Source organism: Lycium barbarum, chromosome 9 (genome assembly GCF_019175385.1).
Source record: "Lycium barbarum isolate Lr01 chromosome 9, ASM1917538v2, whole genome shotgun sequence".
Classification (NCBI taxonomy): domain Eukaryota; kingdom Viridiplantae; phylum Streptophyta; class Magnoliopsida; order Solanales; family Solanaceae; genus Lycium; species Lycium barbarum.
This window is the reverse complement of record NC_083345.1, coordinates 28,340,454-28,364,607: the sequence shown is the minus strand read 5'-3', so window position 1 is coordinate 28,364,607 and position 24,154 is coordinate 28,340,454. Positions and strand designations below refer to the sequence as shown.

Here is a 24,154-nt window from a genome sequence, read left to right as displayed (position 1 = left end):
AAATAAACATACCCCTTCCGTTAAGAAAGTACACAAATATATCCCTCATTAATTACCCGATTTAATTTAAAAAAAATCATGCCCGACCCGCCCCGACTCGCAAACTAAATTCTTTCCACCCAAATATACCCACCACCACTACAACCGACCCAACACAACCACCACCATCACAACCAGTAAATTCTTCATAACCATCCTTAACCACAACCCCAATTGTTTTGTGCCTAAAACTTCAAGAGATTGTTGATTTTTAGTTTTTAATTTTAGATTGGAGGGCCGTTGTTTAGAAAGGAGGATTGTGGCAGGGATTTTCTTGCCTTTTTGAGCCTAAAGCTTTCATTTTTATTGATTTTAATGTTGCTAGCTACCTGGATATGTGATACAGTGATACTTGAAGAAATTTATCTCAGTTTGCTCCAAGTCAAAGCTCTCTGTTGGATACCTAAGTATTTTATAAAGTGTGAAATATTATAATAATCATGTTTGACTGATGACAATCATGCTTTCTCTGTTATTTTGCATATGATATTTAATACTGTATTAAGGATTTAATGTATTTACTGAGGTCGAATGATCTTTTTTGTTTTGTTCAGTGATGTCCGAGGACATGGCTAAGGATGGTTATGAAGAATTTACTGGTTGTGGCGGTGGTGGTTATGTTGGGTCGGTTGTGGTGATGGTGGGTATATTTGGGTGGAAAGAATTTAATTTGCGGGTCGGACATGGTTTTTTTTTAAGTTAAATCGGATAATTAATGGTGGATTTGGGGATTCTGTCAACTGAGGGGTATATTTATGTACTTTCTTAACGGAAGGGGTATATTTATCTACTTTGACTAACGGAGGGTATATTTAACTATTAAACTAAATTAGAGGGGTATATTTGACCCTTTTGCCCCTTTTTGTAAAGACCTTTTAATTAATTCCTCAAAATTGGACGGACGTTACTCTTAACTGTGCCTACTTTTTGTCATTTTCTTGTCCTTTTTTGCCCTTTGGTTTTGAGTTCTTCCCTATTGGACACCTTTAAGCTCTCATACAACAGTAGTTGGTACCACAGCTAAGCCAAAAGAATTCCAGAGAGATCTAAACTGCAAACATGGGTTGATTCACAAAAACCTAAACTAATAAAGGACTTGTTAATCCCAATTTTCTTTTTTCATTTTCGTGGTAATTTCTTACTCTCAAAACCATGGATTTTCTCCATGATCATGTTGGTTTTTTTTTTTCTTCTAAAATCTATTTAGTTTGAGTTTTTGTTGACTTTCAGTCAACAACCCCTTCATGGCTTTCTAGTTGTTTCTTGATCAAGTTGTGATTTTTAATTTATACTGAATTTTTTTTTTTACGTTTGCTTCTTGATTAAGGAACTACTTTTTGGTTCTAACTAGTTTTTTTTCCCTTTATTTGATTCATTGATCTGCAAAGTTTGCTAATTTTTATGCTAAAAGACCCTTTTAATTAGATTATAGCTCTTTCTGTTAATATTTCTGGGACTTGGATTTATTTAGCCTCGACTGCACTAAATTTTCATATTGAACTGTGTGGTTTAATTACTTAATATTCATCTCCTTGCTGTTATATACAGGGACTAATATATCAAGATATATACAACCCATCACTGAATGTTGAATTGGGTGTCTCAAAGGCCATATATTTTTCTTGGCTCACATTTGCTTAAAGTTTGAAAAAAAAATTGAGGAGCAATCTGCATAATTTGTAATATGTAACTTGGAATTGGATTTCCGTGATTAGGTAAGTTTCTTTTTAATCAGGGGTTTAACAGTATGATTCTTTTTAAGCTGTGTGGTTTTGTTCCTTAATCTTCTTTTTTCTTGCTGTTATATCTACAGGGACTAATAGAACAAGACTTATAAATTCCAGAACTGAGCATTGAATTAGGGTGTCTCAAAGTTGTAGTATATTTGTTTTTCCTGGCTCACATTTGCTTAAAGTTTGAAAAAAAATTGAGGAGTAATCTGCATATAAACTGGAAAGATGGCAGCTTTGTCGCATCAAGATTCTCGACGTATGTATTCTTGGTGGTGGGATAGTCACATCAGCCCCAAAAACTCAAGATGGCTTCAGGAGAATCTCACAGGTACTGCTGTTTTCTTTCTTTGGTTACTTTGGAATTTTAAATCTGCACAAGTCTTTCATTGTTTGTTTATGTAGAGTTATCTTAGGTGAAATCTAGGTGCTCATTAATGGAGGAATTAATTATTCTAGCTCGACCTTTGTTTCCTTTTAACAAGACATTACTTAGCGTGAAGCATTGATTTCCTGCCAATGTACTGAATGAATTAGTGATTGTCTAAATTGTTGTGGAAATGATTGAGGAGATCTCTTGGTTCGCATGATCCCCATCAGATTACAGAAATGGTGACATCGTGTTACTGATAAAAAAAGAATGGCATAAACAGTGACATCTGTTATTCACAAAGTGGAGTTGTTCTTCAATTCTTAACATTCTCGTGATGGCCTTAAACCTCAATGACTTAGTGCAGTTCAGTTTATATTACATTTCTTGAAATGATTCAGCAACCATGAATATGTGGTTCTCTTTTTCCTCAAGTAATTTCTTTCTCATTAATACAATTTGTTGTTCACTTTGCTAGATATGGATGTCAAGGTTAAAGGAATGATCAAACTCATAAATGAAGATGCTGATTCTTTTGCAAGGAGAGCAGAGATGTACTATAAGAAACGTCCGGAGTTAATGAGATTTGTAGAAGAATTCTATAGAGCATACCGTGCATTGGCTGAAAGATATGATCATGCAACCGGGGTAATCCGGCACGCCCACCGGACCATGACAGATTTAGGACTTGGAGACGATTCACCTGCTGGTTCTGATCCTCAAACACCAGAGCTAACTCCAATGCAGGGTCTTTTCGACCCTGAAGAGCTGCAGAAAGATGATCCCAAGAGCAATGCAGCATTCACAGATGACTCACATTCGGTGATGAAAAGAAATGTATTCAAGCAGCGCAATAATTTGTTTGGATCTGGAAGGGTTGCTGACGGAAGGGTTAGGAAGGGTCTGAATTTTAGTGAGGCAGAGGAGAAGGGAGTGCAGATCAATGAGAGCAACGGTATCCAAACCCGGGCTCTTCCAGAGTCAGAGCGCATGGTTGAATCTGAGGAGATTCTGAAGTTAAAGAAAGCAATTGCCCAAGTGGAAGCTGAGAAAGAAGCAGGCCTTATTCAGTACCAACAGACGTTGGAAAAATTATCTCAACTGGAGTCAGAAGAATCTCGTGCCAGAGAAGATTCCCGAGGATTTGGTGAACGAGCAAGCAAAGCTGAAGCTGAAGTCCAGACACTAAGGGATGCACTTTCTGCATTGGGAGCTGAAAAGGAAGCTAGTCTTCAGCAGTATCAGAAGTCCTTAGACAGGATTTCTGAGTTGGAGAATGCCGTGTCCCGTGCTCAAGAGAACACTGTTGCAGTTGGTGAACGAGCTAGCAAGGCTGAGCTTGAAGCCCAATCTTTAAGACAAGATCTTGCAAATGTAGCAGCTGAAAAAAATGAAGCTCTTAAGCAGTACATGGAATCTCTTGAGATGATAGCAAAGCTGGAGAACAAATTGCAGTGTGCTGAAGAAGATGCCAAAAAATTAACTGAGAGAGCTGAAAAAGCAGAAAATGAGATTGAATGTCTCAAACAAGACATCCTAAAATTGACTGGAGAAAAAGAAGCTGCAGCTCTGCAGCTCCAGCAATGCTTGGAAACCATCTCCACTCTAGAGCATAAGCTTTCTTGTGCCAAAGAGGAGGCTCAAAGGTTGAATGCAGAGATCAATGATGGAGTTGCCAAGTTAGAAGGTGCAGAAGAGCGCTGCCTTTTGTTAGAAAGATCCAATAAATCTCTTCACTCTGAGCTGGAATCTCTGACACTGAAGATGGGTGCCCAAAGTCAAGAGCTTACAGAAAAGCAGAAGGAACTGGGAACTTTGTGGACTTGTGTACAAGAAGAACGTTTGCGTTTTGTTGAAGCTGAAACTGCTTTCCAAACTCTGCAGCATCTGCATGCCAAAGCTCAGGAAGAAATGAGGTCTCTGGCTTCAGAGCTTCAGAACCGGTTACAGGTGTTAAAGGATTTAGAAACTCATAATCAAACATTGCAGGGTGAAGTCCAGAAGGTTAAAGAGGAGAACAAGAACCTCAATGAGATAAATGTATCATCAGCTATATCCATGAGGGATATGCAAAATGAGATATCTAGCTTAAGTGAAGCGAAGGGGAAACTCGAGGTAGAGGTTGAGCTTCGAATGGACCAAAGAAATGCTCTTCAGCAAGAAATCTACTGCCTTAAGGAAGAACTCAACGATAATAACAAGAAACTATTATCTATTGTGACACAGGTGAAGGCAGTGGGCCTTGACCCAGAATGTTTTGAATCATCTGTGAAGGAGCTGCAGGATGAAAAGTCAACTCTCGGAGAAACTTGTGAGAGGGAAAGAAGTGAAAAAGTAGCTCTTCTGGAGAAGCTACAAGTGTTCGAAGAGCTTCTTGAGAAAAACTCCATTCTGGAAAATTCACTGTCAGATTTGAATGCTGAACTAGAAGCTGTGAGAGGCAGTTTAAAGGCACTAGAAGACTCCTTTCAATCTCTTCTGGAGGAGAAATCTGCACTTCTCAATGACAAAGCTACTTTAACTAGTGAGCTACAGGTAACCATTGAGAATCTGGAAGAAGTCTCAGCTAAGAATACTGTTCTGGAGAATTCCCTTTCAGATGCTCATGCTGAACTCCAAAGCTTAAAGGTAAAATCAAAGAGCTTAGAGGAATCATGTGAAGTACTAGTCAAAGAGAAAGCAGATCTTGCCCATGAAAAGGCAAGTCTATTTTCTCAGTTGCAAGCTGCTCAAATTGCACTGCATGATCTTGAGGGAAGGTATACAGGATTGGAACAAAGGCATTCAACCTTGGGGAAAGAGAAGGAATTGACACTTCATGCATTAGAAGAACTGAGGGTTTCTTTGGATGCAAAAAATTGTGAACATGACAGATTTGTCCACACGAGTGAGGTACGGTTGGCTGGCATGGAATCAGAGATGCATCTTTTGCAGGAAGAGCGTCAATTAAGAAAGCAAGAATTTGATAAGCTTCTAGAAAAAGCTATGGAGTCTGACATTCTCAACTTCACCTTAAAGACATCTTCCCTTGATCTTGAAGGAAAGGGCTCTTATTTGCTGAGTGGGTATCAGAAGCTTTTTGAAGCATCTGCATTATCTAAAACTTTGATTTCTGATTTAAAGCAGAAGAATGTTGAACAAAAAATTGAAATGACATCCTTGTTTGATCAAGTTAGTACTCTGAGAAATGGGATATTCAAGTTGCTGAAGGCTCTTGATATTGTTCCAAACCATGCATGTCAGGACAGGAAAGATCAAGTACATCTTGACAATATTTTTCATAGAGTTGAAGTTTCTAAAGAATCCTTCTACAGAACTGAGGAAGAAAGTCATCGAAGGGCTATTCAGATGAATGTTCTTGTCACATTGCTGGAGCAATTGAAACTAGAGGTCCAGGCTCTTGATGCTGAAAAAACAATTATTAGCCAAGAGTCAAACTTCAAATCGGAGCAATTATTGGCGTTGCAGAGTGAAGCGGCTGCACTCAAAGAGGTTAATGAAGAACTGAAATTGATAATAAAGGAGAAAGATCACAGGGGGGAAATGCTAGAAACCGAAAATTGTAACCTGGCAAAAGCATTGCAGTTGGCAGAAGATGAGTTGAAGATTGTTAAAAGTATGGTGGATCAGCTCAATCTTGAAGTAAATGTTGGCAAAAATCTGTTGTCTGATAAGGACACTGAGCTTCAGGGGATGGAGCAGAAGCTTTATCTTACTGAAACTGAGAAAGCTGTTTTGCATCAAATTTTGAAGAGTGAAGCTGCTGCACTCATAGAGGGCAGTGAAGAACTGAAACTGAAAATAAGTGAGAAAGATCACAGAGGAGAACTGCTAGAAATTGAAAATTGTAACCTGGCAAAAGCATTGCAGCTGGCAGAAGATGAGTTGAAGACTGTTAAAAGTTTGACAGATCAGCTCAATCTTCAAGTAAATGTTGGCAAAAATCTGTTGTCTGAGAAGGACACTGAGCTTCAGGGAATGAAACAGAAGCTTTATCTTACTAAAACTGAGAAAGGTGTGTTGCATGAAATTTTGAAGAGTGAAGCTGCTGCACTCATAGAGGGCAGTGAAGAACTGAAACTGAAAATAAGGGAGAAAGATCACAGAGGAGAATTGCTAGAAATTGAAAATTGTAACCTGGCAAAAGCATTGCAGCTGGCAGAAGATGAGTTGAAGACTGTTAAAAGTTTGTCAGATCAGCTCAATCTTCAAGTAAATGTTGGCAAAAATCTATTGTCTGAGAAGGACACTGAGCTTCAGGGAATGGAGCAGAAGCTTTATCTTACTGAAACTGAGAAATCTGTGTTGCATCAAATTTTGAAGAACTTGAGCAGAGAACTTATTGGGAGTAAAATAATTATGGAGGACCAAGAAAAGAAGATCCTAAAGTTGTGTGCTGACAGTAACCAACTGCGTTCAGAAAATACACACCTTTTCGAGGTCAGTCAGTTATTGCAGGAAGGACTTCAGCAATCGTGTGGAGAGCTTGAAAAGCTGAAAATGCACGAGGAAGCTTTGCATACTGAGATCCAGAACCAGTTGAATGAGATTGAGACATGGAAGTTAGAGACGGATGTGCTTTTAGGGGAGTTGCAGGTCTCAATGTTCTACCAAATCCTTTACGAGCAGAAGATTCATGAGCTTTCAGAAGCATGTCAAAGCTTCGATGTCCAAATCACTTCAAAGGATAAGGACATTAAACATCTGAAAGAAAATGTGAGCACTTTGGGTACTGCAAATGAAGACCTTAACACTCAGTTAGCTGCATATGGACCTGCAATCCTCTCTTTGAGTGAATGCATATCATCCTTAGAGAAGAACTCCTATTTACACGGGAAACCCAAAAAGCCTGATAATGAGGAAACAAAGGTAACTGCTCTTACACATATGTCCCCTGCTTGACTTCTCTTGTCAGTTAATGCTAATTGTCTATTTGTCTGCTGATATATTATATGTATGCGTGTCTGTATATATGTTATAAAATTATATGCCACAAGATGTTTCTCAATTGAGGAAAGATGCATTTTCAATTGTATTGAGTGGAAATTATTTCAACAGTTGTATCATCTTTTATCCTCTCCATCCGTGTGTGGTAAGTTGCAAAGTTACTCTAGTCACCACCCTGCCCGGCAGCTTTGCCATCTTGCATTTTCCTCTTAAATGTGCATCCTGTCTAGGTTGAGCACTCTTAGGTTTGTTCATTTCATGCTTGTAGTGTCCGGTAAAAATACCTGAAACATTGTTAAATCTTGTAGTGTAGGATAAAAATACCTGAAACATTGTAAACATTTGTGTACAAAAGTGGACCCGTGCAGGATGCTTCTGCAATATGAAATTTTCGGAAATTAGATTAATGCAGCGTTAGCACTGCATTCTAAAGGTTATTTTGAAGAATTTAGACCTTAGCAATATGTAGAAAATAAGGTTTCCTTTTTTTTTTTTCCTTTTATATGTGAGATAAAGATTATCATCTTGGCTTATTTGCAGGACATTGTAGTAGCTCATCCAGTTGACAACACTCGTTCGAAAGACAATGAAAATGCTGTGGCAACCGATGCATTTTCTGATCTGCATGGATTGGAAATAAGGGTTCGAGCTGTTGAGAAGGCATTGGTTGAAATGGAACAGCTTGTGGTGCAGGAAAATGTGAACATGCATAGCAAACTACAGGCTGCAATGCAACAGATTGAGGAGTTAAAGTCAGAGAGCAGCCTGCATAGAAGAAACTCAGCACTTAGATCTGAAATCCTTGAGGCAGAAAATGGAATTTTGACCAAGGACATCATGCTGGACCATGTATCCGAGTGTTCATCCTACAGAAATGGCATGAGAGAACAGGCTGAATCTAATAATCAAGTTTTTGACCTATGGGATGATACTCCAAATGCTGAAAATGATATTGATTTCCATAAACGTGCTATATCAGTGAAGAAAAAGCATCAATTTCCTGCCTCAGATGTGCTAGGTGAGAAGGATTTGGGTGAGGGCAAATTGAACATCTCAAAGAGATCAACTGAGTCCATTCAAGAGGGAAACAAGAGGAAGGTTTTAGAAAGACTTGATTCCGATGTGCAGAAACTAAGTAATCTTCAGATCACAGTACTAGACTTGAAGAGGGAACTTGAGATTACTGAGAAGGGAAAAAGAGGTAAAGCTGTAGCTGAATCAGAAACTCTCAAAGGACAGCTAAATGAAGCTGAGACTGCTATTCACAAGTTATTTGATCTTACTGGTAAGTTGATGAAGAACATGGAAGACAGCTTTGGTTCTGCTGATATGAAGTCTGCGTTGGAGTCGGAAGAGATTGAAAATGTTAGTAGGAAGAAAATTTCAGAACAGGCACGGAGAATATCCGAGAAAATTGGACGGTTGCAATTAGAAGTTCAGAAGTTGCAGTTTGTTTTACTGAAACTCAAGGATGAAAGCAAAGGAAATAGTAGGGCCTCCGAGACAAAAAGAAGGGTTCTACTGCGAGATTATCTTTATGGCGGGGTTAGAAAGAACAACAGGCGAAAGAAAGCACCATTTTGTGCATGCATCCAGCCTCCCACTCAGGGAGATTGAAGTTTTAAATGACGTGCAGTTTACATATGCTAGCTGACTAGTTTATAGTTCATTTTTCACTTGTGTCCATATACTTCTGTAGTTTCAGTATGAATATACTCAGAACCTTAACCTCTGGGAGAGAATTTGCTGTATATTCGCGTCCCGCTAAAAGATGTGGCCTTTTTAGTGATGATTGTTTTCTTGTTTGCTCTGAGCTTGTCTCAAATAATTGGGTTGTTCCTGTACATATTACTTCAACCTCAGTTACTTATAGACCGGGATTTGGATCAATCCTGATTGGTCATATGTATATTTTTCTCATGCCTAGTATATTTAGAAAGCAAAATCTCTCGTAAAAGAAAACAGATGTTTAGGATGAACCACAAGAGCGAAGAAAATACCAGAGTAATATATGATTGCCTGATCTTTCCGATTATTATGAACTTTTACCTATAGTTATGTCTTAGGTAACTTGGAGTGTAAATATGTTTTTATACAGTTGGTGCATAAAAGTAGTTTTTAACTCTTTTTTATTTGTTAATTGTAATCTAGAGTATTACATTTGTGGCTTCGTAAAACCCAATGTAGCAAGCTTTACTACATAATTGGCGATAGTTTGAGTCGTATCTCCAAATCCACATTGGCCCAAACTGTTGGCACCTTTGCAATAGTCAAGCAACAACAGAAAGGGCTGGGAACGCTTGTATAACGGCAAATCTCGTTATATACGACAAAGGCATAATACCATTTAACAACTATTCTCTAATGGAATTATCACAATTAACTTTGTGAAGTCAAGAAATAATGTATCAGATCCACTTACAAGAGGCCTAACTAGAGAGACATTTGAAAATTCATCTAGGAGATGAGACTATGGCCGAAGACAAGTCATCATGATCGTAACTCTACCTTAGAAAACTAGATATCCAAAATGTAGGTTTAAGGAGAACAAAAAATTTATGAATGACGGTTCAACATTGCCGAAGAACTGTTACACCTCGCACTTTCAGAGCATGAGCATGCCACGTACTTCATTGTATTAATGGAGTATCGGAGACGTCCCATGAAGTTTTGGGAGGTACAAGCCATGGGAAGTACGTAATAATGAAGCACAGGATGAATTACGATCTCGTAAGTCGTAACCGGGAAGGACAACCTTGAAATCAAAGGACATGACCATTATCAAGTATGATTAATGATAAATATCATGTATGGAGAGTTCCGGAAGATTTCGAGACCAAGCAAATCGAAGAAAATAAATTTGCCGAAAATTTGGAAAAAAGTTGGCAGAATTTTGGATAGAATTTTGGGTCAACTTTGGAGGGGTATATCTCCAGGTATATTAGGAGTTTTAAGGTGTTTCAAAATCCTAAAATGAAGTTCGTCGAGTCTAGTTTCCAACGCAATAAACTGCTCATCAAAATGACATCGGAGTAACGAGTTATGGTCATTTTAAGACAACCCTCTAAACTACCAAATGGCTTCCGCAGGTCCCACTTGGGAAAGTCAGTTCCACCGAATTTCAAGAGGTATAAAAACCCCCATCAACCCATTTTTTCAGCATTTTACACTCCTATAAGTTCTAGAAATCTCCCAACACATCCCCCAAACATTTATAGCCTATTAAATCGAGAATTTAGCAAGACTACACCAAACTAGTCCATGAAAGGTGATTGTTCTTGAAGAGAGTTGGTGTGACTAAAGTTCTTCAAGTATAAGGTATGTTCTTCATCCTATCTCTTATGTTGAGTTGATTTGAAGGTTTAGCAAGTCTTAAAAGTGAAAATAGTTATGGAGAAAAGGTCATAAAGTGTTGTGCTGTAGTTGTTGTATTTATGGACTGTTTTGAGCATGTTGTGGCCGTGTGTTTGGGAAGTTACGTGTATATGGATGGTATCTGATGTTGTGGTGTGTTGATGAGATTATGCTCCTTAATTGGGAAGAAGGGAAGTGTATATTGTTGTTGTATGTTGAAAAACATTGTGTGGGATGTTTTATGGAATATTTTGGTATTGATGATGATGTTTTTGATATTAGTATTGTTGTTTTGTTGGTATTGTGATTTCGGGCTAGGGATATAAACAGGGGAGATGCTGCCCGAATTTTAGCAGATTTTAAAAGGAATTAATTTGAGGGCTTAAGACGAGCATAACCTAACAGTGCTATGAATTCTCTTGAATGTAGATTTACGAGCTTGGAACGATAAGCGTTAAGTAATAGGAGACCAAAAGGGTATGTAAGGCTAAACCCTTTCTTTCTAAAGGCATGATTCCTATGTTATGAACCATACATGTTTTCCATAACATCCTTGTTCCCAAAAAGCTAGAAGTTCATGATTCTCAAAGTTCTTATGATGCCAAAGATAGAAGTTTTCTATGATGATAAAAATGATGATGATGATCCCGTTATAGAAATTCCAAAGCTTATGATTTTAATGCTATTATGAGATTATTGAGCTTATTTCATGTTTTTTTATTCTATTCATGGTTGTTGATCTCACCTTATAATAATTGTTCTTTCAAGCTAAGATATAGCAATGATGATTGTTCCATAATATAAATCGGAGGTTACCGACCTTACGTCACTTCACTAAAGTAGTAGCTTTTATTTGAACTCTCATGCATGCTATGAGTATAATAGATGTATATAGATATTTTGTGATATTACCGAGTTCTATTATTTCATTTTGCTTATGCATTGCACTTATTCTCATTCTTCATGTACATATATAAGGCACAGTTGAGTGGGGGTGACACTGTGGCCTTTGTTGTGATGTGTATATGTAAGACACAATTGACAGGGGTTGACGCTGTGGCCTTTGTTGTGATGTTTATATATAAGGCACATTTGACAGGGGGTGACGATGTGGCCTTTGTTGTGGTGTGACGTAAATATGTATAAATGAGACACATTTGACAAGGGGTGACGATGTGGCCTATGTTGTGGCATTTCTATAGATATATGTGTTTTCCTGATATATATAGCCATACTGATTCATTTAGCTTCTCATATTCACTGGCATGTCTCAGATGTCTTCCATGATTTTATGTACATGCTGATTTAAAAAGGTTAAAGTTGCATGCATAGTATCCGCCTTAAGATGCAATCAGATGTACATGTAATCCTTATCTCCTATTATGTTATATATTTCTTATTATGTTGTTATTCATGCCTTACATACTCAGTACACTATTTGTACCGACGTCCCTTCTTGTGAACTCTGCGTTCATGCCCGCAGGTAGACACGTATGCGGACCTGATCCGTAGGTGCTTTATCAGCAGATTTTCAGGAGCACTCCACTTACGTCAGAGCTTCCGTCTATTTGATATTAGTCCTGATGGTCTATGTAGAGGCTCGTAGACATGTGTGTACAGTGAGACGTTTCATAACCCTATCAGTTCATATTGTTGTATAATATTTTAGTAGCCCTGTCGACTAGTGACGATGAGCATAATTGTTGAAGATTATATAGAGATGTGCCGTTATATTGTGATACATGTCCTTGCATATTATGATAACCATGAGCTATCTTTATGGCCCACCCAAAAATGATTATGAGACGTATGTTTAGAGGTGATCAGTGTGTTAACTCCGGGTGCCCGTCATGGCCCTCTAGTTGGGTCGTGATAAGAACTCAACTCATTCTCGTAACAAGAAAATGTTCACAAACAAGGATAAAGCATTATACTCCCTCCATCCCAATTTATGTGGCACTTTTCGCTTTTTGAGAGTCAATTTGACTAAACTTTGAAGCTAAATTGGATTAGACTAACTCAATATTTTAACATCAAAATTTATATATTTGAAAACTACATGAAAAGTTCTATAAGTTGAAGCTTTTCTCATATCAATTTGGTGAAAAAATTACATCTTAAAATGTTGATTAAAGTTCATGTAGTTTGAATCTCGTTAAGCGAAAAGTGCCATATAAATTGGGACAGAAGGAGTAGCTTTTTAATGGTTCCTAAAGTTGATATGAAAAACCAAATAGTGTATCTATGGGTTACACGTTTAGGATCACCTATATGAGTGAGAAGTGTTAGCCACTTCAAAGAGAATGATCGTAAGACCAATTCTCTATGCACGCAGGAAACCAAGCGGTGTTCATCACTGAAACGAACATAACAATGAAGACTAAAGATGGTCAAGAATTAATTATGTGTTTTATATTGTCAAGGTATACACCAAAGATCGACGATTCAAGGATATCATATCTATCGATAGACCTAGTATATCTAATACTTATTTACTACGAGAAGTTCAAAGGATAACCTATTTATCAGAGACAATTAATTCCTAATATCTAATCTTTTGCATGTTTAAAAGTATATGCTCATTTCCCATTCATGTGGGGGATTGTCGGATTTTTGGTGTGAATGAGATTCGAACCCATGATCTTTAACTTGGGTTGTGAATGAGAAATGAAGCAATCTTGTCCCACGTACTTGGAGGAAAGAGAAGAATTTGTTGGATATAAACAGAAAAGCACTTCTACACTAGCTTAAAGAATTGGAAAGAAAGTAAGCCCTCACGAGATGGCTCTACTTCAATAAACTCAGATTATTTGATTGATTGATTATTTTTTTGACCAAGAAAATATTTTCTTTTTATTTTTGTTCGTACCTTTTCTTCATTAAGGCACTAGGCTCGTACCTTTTCTTCTTTTTATTTTTGTTCTTCCCTCTTCTCTGCATTATTAGTCGAAAGGAATAGAGTCCTGTGGTTTATTTTGTTCTTGGTGTCCAAGGTTGTCAGAATTTGAAGTGCAGCTTCTCCAACAAGGCAAACTTCATTCCATTTTCGGAGGAAATAATTCAATACCTCGAATACTGTGAGGGGATTAAATTCCTTAAGGATACACAGTGAATTTTTTTACTCAAAAAATTATCTTTATTTAATTTAGATTTCTGCTTATATGTTCTGGTTTGAACACAGTGGATAGCAGGGATCAGACTATACAATGATACAAATGATCTCAAATAGTTGGAGAAGCAGAATTGCAGATGACCTAGTAGGTAAGTAAAATTTTCTGGCAATCTTGAGAAGCTATATATAAACGTACAGGTAAAACACTTCCTTTAATAAGGCTTAATACCGTGTACATAAATGATGGGGAAAAAAGACCCTTCCGACTCTTAATCCGGAAGGTGTGTCTAGAATTTGGCCCACAACTCGAAGCTCCAATTAAGCCAATATGTTACACAGCCTCGTTATAAATTCGACGCATCGCAGTAACATAAAATATATATACATATTAAATAACTGCGGTGTTGAAAAGAGGTATCAAACGTTGTTGCTAAATGAACCATCTGTGCCAGATTTTGGTTTGCAGGAATGAAGCATGTAGTTGCATGATTCCACAGCTTCCCCCACAGTTAGAAATATCCATTCTTGTCCTAGTGTCTCTATGAATTTGGACTTGTTCAACTTCTTCATTACCTCTGCCCCTGGATTTGCCAATACAAGCTGCAATCCAACAAAAGACCACACATTATATTATACTTTTGTTGCATAAATATTGGAATTAATTAGCAATTCATAAGTACTTGCAAAAGATTGATTTATCAAAAGAGGCTTACCTTGAGATCTCTTCTATCAAGATTTTTCTTGACTTCTTCTAGCATGCTAATTCCGCTAGTATCAATGTTGCCTACAGCTGTCGTCATATAAAGAATATTAGTACTAAGTTTAATTTTTGTGCGATATCACATATCAGTGTATAACGTCTTTTCATACAATGACCTACAATAATAGATAACTCTTCGTATCAAGCCCCATATGGTAACTTGGAAAAATAGAACGAAAACCAACTACAGCCAATAAACTACACCGAGAGATAAATTATCTATATACTGTCACTTTATATAACGTAAATTATTTTAGCATGTCATAGTTTCTTTTCCTACTTAGGATTATTAAGAAATTTTCAAACTTCAAGATCTTTTTTTTTTTTTTGGTTTTCCATCGGTGTTTGGTATCAGTTTTGGGGCATGATTTATCCAGATTCTTGCCGCATGAGACCCATTAAATGGGCAACATTCGCTCTTTGCCAAGATTTTTTCTATTCCAAAAGCTCAAATCTGAGACCTCTAATTAAGAGCAGAGGAATCCTACCTATCCTGCACAACTCTTGGTGGTCAAACTTCAAGATCATAAACACATAAATGAGAAGGTAATTTACCTCCCATGTCAAGTATAACATATTGCAATGTCTCTCCTGAAGATTTTAGCTTGTCTTCCTCGTCGTTAATCCACCTATAGATCCTATAAAAGTTGAAATAGACTTCGCAATTAGCGCTTGCATCATTACATGAATAACGAAGAATGTAGTTTAATAGATATTTTAGAGTCTAAAATTACCTCTCTCTTAAGTAGCTAGAATTGGTAAAGTAAATAGGTGCACCAAGGTCAAGTATGAGAACGCCCTCAACAATGTCTGTGTTAGGGTAATGCTCGACATTTCTATAGATGTTGGAATCAGGAATGTTACCAAGTACTAGTGTTCTTGGCCTTGCTATAAATAGCAACACCCTCAGCAACGACAAAGCAACCTGCATGTGCATTAAAATTTTAAAGCAATTAAGAGTAAAATCTTTGCCTAACTTGAAATAAAGATAAGTCAATCTAAAGAGTACGGCGTATTTGTTAGAACTATATATAGAGTTCATGTTTTATGCATTGACAGTGTAAAAAATATTGATAAAATCAAGTTACTTGTAAGGTAATTATATGTGAATTCTATGATAACCATTAGTTAGAACCTGGTAAAACTAATTAACCGACTATCACAAGTTATACTAAACTGCTAGTAATATATTTCACAGTCAATCTTACGCCAAGGAGAATTTGTTTGAAGACTTCAGCTTTTATACATAACTAGGTCACTCAAAAGAGATAATTGCAGATAACTATATCTATGATTTAACTTATATATGTTGACCTTATAATTTCTATTTATATTATCATGTGATTTTACCTATTGTACTATGTTCTCTGTTTTGTTGTTCAAGTAACTAGTTCCATTTATTATTGACCTTTCTGATTCAATATTATTTGTGCAACAATTCTTTGCACTACTAGTATATAGAAGTTAAACTCCTATATATAATTAATGTTTATTTGTAACACGAGAATAAACGGTAAGAGATCTTTTACAACATGTTAAATTAATCCGATAGTGTATAAAAAATATGTATGGTGTGAATGTAGAAAACTTAAATAATTGTTAGAAAGGGATACGTACTGCAATGACTAAGCCAATTTCGACACTGGCAAAGACGACACCAAAGTATGCACTCATGCACACCAAGAAATCAAATTTGTCGACGTGCCAGAGATGAATTGCAGCCTTATAGTCGATGAGCCCGAACATTGCAGAAACTATTATGGCTGACAACACCACTAAGGGAGTGTAGTGGAATAATGGTGTTAGCACTAACAGTGTAACCATTACTGCCAGTGCCATCACTATGTTTGATACTGCTGTTTTGCATCCTGCATTGAAGTTCACTGCTGATCGCGAAAATGGACCTGCACTTTCACTTTTCTGATTAGCAACTTGATCACATATATTTTACTTAGATATTATATTAAATGAAACAAAAAAGAAAAAACAAGTTGCTGCAAATCATATGTACGAATATGGTAGAGCTGCCAAAGCACGCTTCTCGTCATCGTTGCTTTTCAAATCTAATGTTTTGTTAATTGTTTATGTTTAAAATATATGTTATGACAATGTGAATAATTGTTACTTAAAAATTTCTGACGTGCCATATACACAGTGACAAAATAATGATGTGGCGATTACATGCGTGTCATCGTCCGGCGCCGATAATTTAACTTTTCGTTGATTTGTATTTTCTAGGCAACTAAAATATAGTTTAGTGGCTTTACTGTTAAATAACCCATTTTGTGACTTTAGCCATTACAAATTGTTAGTTTAGTGGCCTTAGTGTGACAAAATTAATTTTGTGACTTTAGTGTTCCAAATAGTAAGCCTGTTAATATTACTGTTATAGAATATAATTTTTGTGACGTTAGAATTATATATAGGGAGTAAGTTTAGTGATATCAGATTAACCCTTTTCTTATTATGATAGGTCTTTTCTCGTCACTTTCTGCATTTATTTGCTACTTTTATGTGTGTGTTTTGGACATGATGGTCCATAAAATCATGTGCTTTCGGGTAAAAGCAGCTTTCAGGGAATAAAAAGAGAGAGTTAGGAAAAAAGTTACCAGTAGTGAGGTAGCAGGAAGTGCAGGAGCCAACGATGTTCATCATACCAAAAGCGATCATCTCTTTGTTTCCATCTATATTATAGTTCTTGTACATTGCAAAGCTTCGACCCACTGCTATTCCTTCCTGTGTCATTAGTCCCCATCAAACTTTAATTTATCGTCTTTTTTACCCTCATGATATCATGATGAGTATAAGAAAATCTTCATTTTTAAACAATGTTAATTAATTCTTACAATAAGTATACAGTAGTATACAAAATCTTAATTGGTAACTATCGTTGAAAAGTCCTCGAATCTGTAAGTTCGTGACATGACTCTATATGGTATGAATTGACTATTTTTAATATTCTTTCCATCCGTTTCGAAGGGTGAGCAATGTTCATTACTCTTTACATGACACAAACCACCAGTCTGTACGTTGATTAGATATGTTGCTCGGACTTTTGAATATTGTCAATGGATGCGTTTTGAATATCCTCTGATAATCGTGTATATTTTTAAAATCCGACATACGTACGATAATATTTTTGAAAAATTCAAGCAACATTGTTGATTAGTGGCAAAGGTGTTTACCACTAAAAGCAAGCCTCACTAGTCAAATTTTAATCACTGTCAAAGATAATTTTGACAAATAATGCAAGTAGGGGGAGAATGAGGACAAAAGTGGAAAGCTTACAGCAAGAGACACGACACCAGTGACAATGCCTGTTTTGATAGCGATTGAGAGATAAGGTGCTCCAAATGAAAAATCCGTTATTGACACTGGATTCAATCCTTTCTTCAGCTTCCCTACCTGATCATAGTTTCATTCACATAAACCATATCCAAATATCACTCACATAATGCACTCACAAATTATCACTTGCGCTTTTTTTAATTTTACAAGTAGCAGAAGAAGAAAAGGTAAAAAAAATAAAAAAAGGAAGTGGACCTTTGATGGGAGATCAAACTTGTAATAAGATTCAAACAATATCTAAGCTACATAAAATAAATTAATATATAACCATTAAATTGCAACTATAAATCAAGAGAAGGTGTCTTTTTTTTTCTTCCTTTTTTTAACTCACTTACCTCACTGTAAAATTACCATAATATATTTCACCAAAAGAATCATCAACTGCAATAATTCAATAAACTTCATTCCATCTCAATTTCGTTGTCTGATTTGATTTTTTAATTGTGAAATAAGTAACTTGAGGAAAAAGAATACCATCACTTTGAAATGTCTGTTTGAAATTGTGTAAAGATAATCGCCATGATTCAATGAACAGAAAATTTGCTGGGCCAGTGTTCTTTAAACATTTAATATCAGTCAATCATGGCAATTGGTAGGTCGATCATTTCGAGTGAACGTGTGCAATACTAAAACCACAAGAATCACAATGCAAATTTAACACTCCAAACTCAATAATCCAAATAGCAGAAATATCACATCAGCAACCCCACCCCCCCTCCCCCAAAGTATTTATGTTGTAAAAGTATACTAGTCATAGTAGTTCACCAGTCAAATTGAAATTTTTAGCCAAGTCTAGAACGTTTTTGCATCGTTTGTTTTTTATAAAGTCTAGGTATTAATTGGCCGAGCCAAAAAAACGGTGATTGTAACTCATATTATAGACCTTCTAGAAATTAAGAAAACAAAATAAATTAAAAGACTTACCACTTGAACACCGTGTTTTTCAGCGTGAGTGAAATAAACAAGAATAGTTCCCAGTATGACGGAAATCAATGGAGCCATTGCTGATACCCAGAAAAACTTTGGTCTTTTTTTGCTCTGCATGCATGCATTTCCATTAATATAGTAGTAACCAACATTAACAGTTTCCACTAAAATTGCAGTGATAGCATAATTTTTTTTAAACTGTCAATATATATAACTTAACTATTTATTTTATAAATAATATAATTTTGTAAAGAATTTTTACACCGTCGAATATGCATAAGAGTTAAACTATATAATAAAGAGTTTAAGTTATATGCACTGTCGGTGTAGATAATATTTACACGAGTTATTTATTAAATAATTACATACAAAATTTCTTCATATTAATATTTAATTATAAAGAAACGTGATACTATAGTGTATATAACTTAAATCATTAACAAATTGTTTTCAAGGTACTATATATTCATGTTTCAAAAGGTCAAAGTAAGTGGTAACTTACGAAGAATCTAGCCGCGAGCAGGTAGAAAATGAAACAGAAACCCAACACCGCACTTTGCCATCGCCACTGCAATAATTATTTTGTCAGTAATCATAAGCAAAGTCATAAATACAGTAAAAGAAAAACTAATCCTCATGACTTTTATGTTCACCTAAAATTGTACGTACGGTATAGTAGTCTTTAATTACTGAATGAGGCTTGAGAAAGATTAATTGTTGCATATGAAACAAGTGTTACGCTCTCCTTAATTTCAAACCTAAAATGGAAATAAGAACTGAGGCACCTCCCCTACCACTTGACATTTCAAGTGTGATACTCTATTCATAGACAAGACCATACAATAGCGGAAGCAGATTTATGATTTAATTTTTATGGATTCAACTTTTAAGCTTTTTAGTATTATGTATATTAAAAGTTATGTGTTCATATTTACTAGTTATAATAATTATGGTAGATTTTTAACGAAATTATCTACGCGCCAAAAGTACTAAGTTCAGATGAACCAGGGATGAACCAGATAAAGAAAAAGAATATGCCATCATAGAAAAGTATGGGGGAAAAGGAGGTACTATAACATGTTATACTACAATGACAATTTTTTTTATACAATCAATCTATATTTATGTACCTCATGCGTTTGGGTAAAAACGGAACGCAAGACGTGAACGATATCAGTGGACTGAGTAAAATGGTTAAGACCAAGTATCCCCTTTAGCTGCTGTAGTATCACAACTGTGGCTGCTCCTCCCATGAATCCCACTATGGTTGCATGAGATAGAAAATCCACTATAAATCCCAGCCTGCAAAATTATTAACCCAACTAACGTTACCATCAATTGAAGTTTATGTTATATGAATTGACAATGTAAATAATATTTTTGCACAATCAGGTCAATTTCTTAACAAGTATTAATACTTAATATGATCAAAATGATAATTAACCTGCTATCAAAAAATAGTGTAAAAAAACAGTACATTTAACTTAATTCCAGTGATTAATACATAGTTGATGGTTAAAATGGAAACAAAACAAAACTACGTACAATGGAAGTAGTAAAAAAGAAGAAAGGTCACTGTCTATCTACTCCCTTCTTCTCAATTTACGTGAATGTGGAATTTAAGATAAAACCATTTTTTTTTTTTTTGAAATTTGTAGTCTGAGATAAGCCATAAAAATTTATGTGGCTATAAATGATTTAGTTAGAAGTAAAAGGGGAAGATTAAAGTTAAATTATTATAACTCCCTCTGTTCACTTTTACATTTCAAGTTTCGCTTCTTAAAAGTCAAATTACATAGATTTTGACTAACATTTTAAAATGTATTTTTTCATCATATTAATATGAGAAGAATTGCAACTTATAGTAATTTTCGTATATTTTTTTAATATCTAAATTTTAATTTTAAAATATTATATTAATCTAATCTAATTTAGTTCTGAAGATTAGTCAAATTGACTTTTAAGAAGCGAAACGTGACAGGTAAAAGTGAAGGGAGGGAGTAGTAAATATTTAAAAAAATCACAAACTGATTAAAAAGAAAAAAGTGTCATATAAATGGAGACTAGAAACAAGTACTCTTTCCGTCCCAAAAAGATTATCCTCTTTTGACTTGACACAAAATTTAAGAAATAAAGGAAGTCTTTTGAAATGTGTGGTCCAAAACAAGCCTTAAATATTTGTGTGTCATCTCATAAAATTAAATTGTTTCTAAATATAGAAAGGGGATAATTTTTTTGAGACAGACTAAAAAGAAAAGGAGGATAATGTTTTTGGGATAGAGGGAGTAATTAATTACCTGAAAATGCCAAGGGCGGCTTCAAATACTCCGGCAAAGAATGTGGCGGTTAAGGCAAGATGAAGATAAAGTGTTGGATTGTCAGTTGGATTAACTTCATCGCCTAACATTGAAGCAATGAGAAGTGATGCTACTGCAACTGTCCCAACTGCTAAATCTCTTGAACTTCCCATTACTGCGTACACTAGTGGCGGAACAAAACTCGAATCTGCAGTTGCCAAAATAACCAACAAATCATAAATTAAATACTCCCTTCTTCCACTTTATCATATCAAGAGAAAAACAATTTTATTTTTTCTGTTTTACAATTAACATTAAGTACTCATTCCTCAAATTATTTCTCAAATTCGTTAAATCTATACATCATTAATATGGGTATTATGGTCAAGTATGCACTTCATTTACTGCTTTTTAAGGGGCGTGCAAAGTCTATTGTGATAAGTAAAAGTGAATGAAGGGAGTAATTATTAAAATCTGAACCTGTAATTGCAGAAGTGCATTAGTTTCGGTGGTGAGAATTTATGTTGTTCAGACTTTTCAAAAATGTTGACAGGTGCGTGTCGAATCTTTCAAAAGTATAATGCAATTCACTGACATGGGGTGCATGCGACAACATTTTTGAAGAGTCCGAACAATATTTACAAATGTATAATCCAATCAAATCTAAATTCCGGATACACCTTTATTATTGTGGGAAGACAGCAAGTATATACCCAATGAATTAATTAAGGTGCTCACAAGTTAGCACAAACAACAGTGTTATATTAAAAAGAGAACTATACCATAGATTATGACTTACATAGGCCAAGAACAGGTGGCAAATTGGCAAGTTTTGCATAGCTAATTCCCTGAGGAATGGCAAGACTAGCAATAGTAATCCCAGCGATAAGGTCAGATTTGAAGAAACCAAAGGTGTAACGAGGACCCCATTCGAAAATTGGAAAAAAGTACTGAAGACCAAGCATAAATTTCCTGAGAGGTGGCTGGTTCTTGAATTGCCTAAGTGGATCATCAGGAAACAATGTTTCTTTTACTGTGTTCTTTAGAGACTTGAAAAATGATTGTGGTGGTGGAATTTCAACTCTGTGTGCTTTTCTTCTCTCCCCATTTACTGATAATGGATACTCATCATTGTCAGCGTTACCCATTTCCACACACTCAATTTTACTATATTTGTAAGCAATACTTTTGTACTGCAATTTCTAGAGTTGTGAAGCTTTAAAGAAGATAGTTGTATATTGGTTAATTGGACTGGCTTGGACTAGAAGGGTGCTTTATATAGAGAAAATGAACAATGAAATGTGAACATTTTTTCAGGTGCACCAAGGGCAATGAGGGACCAAATTGTCTAATTCTTGATTGATATTGATACTTCTATTTCAGCATTAACTGCCACAAAGACGCAGTTTTAACAGCTGTTTTTTTATTTCAGCACGAGGAAGCAGAGTGCTGGTAACGCACGATTCCACTTCTGTGCCAAAAAAACTTTATGCGGGTCAACAGATTAGGTAGTTGAAGTCAAAATTTCAAAATTTTTAAATTTTAAGAAGGCATTGTTAATCCTAAGTGAGATCAATGATTTGATCACGTAAGTTTAACAAGCTTAGGTCAATAGATTAAATTTACACTTCACAATATTTTTCATGATGACGCAGGCTTCACAGTAAACTTAACAAGCTAGACAGTATTGCCGAGTTCGCAAATTAAATGACCCAAAAAGTGGTTGTAGGAACCAAAATAACGCAATAAAAAAAAAGTTACCAAAGTAATCTTTGCGCACTAAATTAGTGCGCAATAGGGGTTATATTTTTTTGTACAATTTTAAAGTTCTCAAATTCATGTTTTTTTCATACCTTGACCAAAGATTAGTGATGTTTCAAAACTCTGAAATATCAATATTTTATATAGAACTTGATATCTTTTTTTGCGGACAATAATGTCGGCTCAATACATCAAGTATACGTAAACGTTTAGATCGTCGTTTTAGGGGTTATAAAGTGCCCTGAAGTAAGTTTTGTTTGTTTGAAAACTTGTTATCTTTAGGTTTAAGTGTTTTATTTTATAGAACATTAATTTACTGCGTTAATGACGTCATTAAAAAAACTATTTGAATAACGCAGTAAATTAATGCGTTATGCAAGTCCCATAAATTTTTTATCCAGTAGATTTAAGTAGTTATAAAAATAAGATAAAATTATCAAATAATGAGTATAAGGAGAAAAAGTAGCTGTAAATTGGTGAAACTTTAAATGGTCATAACTTTGCGCTCGGACGACCGATTTACGTGATTCTTTTTTATTTTGCGTATTTTTTCGAGATCTAATGATAAAAAATATATTTCAAGATGGTAATCCCGGGGTAATGATGTTTTGAATGTCAATTTCAAGGCTCGAAATTCAATTTATGAAAACAAGTTAGATAGCATTAGTGAACATTATAAAAAATAAAAAGTAACTACGTTGTAGCTTTCACCAACTTGGCTTGGTGGTTTACTTTTTTTTTTTTTTTTTATGTCAACCACCTAGGATCAAATCTAGGTGGAGCATTGAGAAAACAACTTGAGTGCATGATGCATGATTTAAATTAAGTATATTTTTTGCATATCTATTTCTTAATGATAAATATTATTTTACTCTTTGTTATCGTTTATAATTAACTCGCATGACATGCTAAAGTAATTATAAATAAAACACTTAAATCTTTAGATAACAAGATTCAAACAAAACAAACTTATTTTGAGACACTTTACAATCCCCAAAATGACGATCTAAACGTTTAGGTATACTTGATGTAATGAGCCGACATTATTGTCCGCAAAAAAAGAAAACAAGTTCTATATAAAATAGTGATATTTCGGAGTTTTGAAACATCACTAATCTTTGGTAAAGTATGGAAAAAACGTGAATTTGAGAACTTTAAAATTGTACAAAAAAAGATAACCCTTGTTGCGCACTAATTTAGTGTGCAATAGAACTTAACTGTAAATTTGCAGTTCAGTCCTATTGCGCACTAATTTAGTGCGCAAAGGTTACTTTGGTAACTTTTTTTTATTGCGATATTTGGTCTCTACCGCCACTCTTTGGGTCATTTAAGTTGCGGACTCCAGTATTGCGGTTATGGATTCGGCCGAACCCATTAGTTTAGACTCAAGTTTTTTTATTTGCATTGAAAATTTTATTTAATAAGTATAAATAATCTATTCAAAATCCAGTAAATAGAAATAATTGAGATTCAAAATTCATAAATTAAAAATCTAGGTTCCACCTCTGC

At 35.3% G+C, this 24,154-nt stretch overlaps 2 protein-coding genes across 3 annotated transcripts; one reads left to right on the top strand and one right to left on the bottom strand.

Moving 5' to 3' along the window:
* Window positions 1–992: 992 nt before the first annotated feature.
* Window positions 993–8,875, top strand: LOC132610825 (protein NETWORKED 1D-like). 2 transcript variants are annotated; one of them, XM_060325230.1, is made up of 5 exons: window positions 993–1,169; window positions 1,588–1,754; window positions 1,853–2,100; window positions 2,618–7,008; window positions 7,627–8,875. In XM_060325230.1, the coding sequence occupies exons 3-5, from the start codon at window positions 1,998–2,000 to the stop codon at window positions 8,701–8,703; spliced, it is 5,571 nt and encodes a 1,856-aa protein (XP_060181213.1). In that variant the 5' UTR covers window positions 993–1,169; window positions 1,588–1,754; window positions 1,853–1,997; the 3' UTR covers window positions 8,704–8,875. The 2 variants fall into 2 exon arrangements, with proteins under 2 accessions (XP_060181213.1, XP_060181214.1); XM_060325231.1 differs by having other exon boundaries at window positions 993–1,212.
* A 4,827-nt stretch (window positions 8,876–13,702) lies between these two features.
* LOC132610826 (sulfate transporter 3.1-like) lies at window positions 13,703–22,222 on the bottom strand. The gene is made up of 12 exons (XM_060325232.1): window positions 21,684–22,222; window positions 20,885–21,092; window positions 19,718–19,889; window positions 19,090–19,155; window positions 18,585–18,698; window positions 17,601–17,717; window positions 16,922–17,048; window positions 15,930–16,216; window positions 15,047–15,237; window positions 14,868–14,950; window positions 14,266–14,342; window positions 13,703–14,152 (listed from the first exon to the last, which is right to left on the bottom strand). The coding sequence occupies exons 1-12, from the start codon at window positions 22,030–22,032 to the stop codon at window positions 13,970–13,972; spliced, it is 1,974 nt and encodes a 657-aa protein (XP_060181215.1). The 5' UTR covers window positions 22,033–22,222; the 3' UTR covers window positions 13,703–13,969.
* Between the last annotated feature and the right edge of the window lie 1,932 nt (window positions 22,223–24,154).

Excerpts from the sequence above, each read along its gene's own strand:
- LOC132610825 (XM_060325230.1), top strand. The coding sequence starts at position 1,998 with ATGGCAGCTTTGTCGCATCAAGATTCTCGACGTATGTATTCTTGGTGG. Across the intron at positions 2,101-2,617 it reads GCTTCAGGAGAATCTCACAG|ATATGGATGTCAAGGTTAAA; the intron begins GTACTGCTGTTT and ends TCACTTTGCTAG. Across the intron at positions 7,009-7,626 it reads CTGATAATGAGGAAACAAAG|GACATTGTAGTAGCTCATCC; the intron begins GTAACTGCTCTT and ends GCTTATTTGCAG.
- LOC132610826 (XM_060325232.1), bottom strand. The coding sequence starts at position 22,032 with ATGGGTAACGCTGACAATGATGAGTATCCATTATCAGTAAATGGGGAG. Across the intron at positions 18,699-19,089 it reads TGCTCGCGGCTAGATTCTTC|AGCAAAAAAAGACCAAAGTT; the intron begins GTAAGTTACCAC and ends GCATGCATGCAG. Across the intron at positions 14,951-15,046 it reads TCTAGCTACTTAAGAGAGAG|GATCTATAGGTGGATTAACG; the intron begins GTAATTTTAGAC and ends CAACTTTTATAG.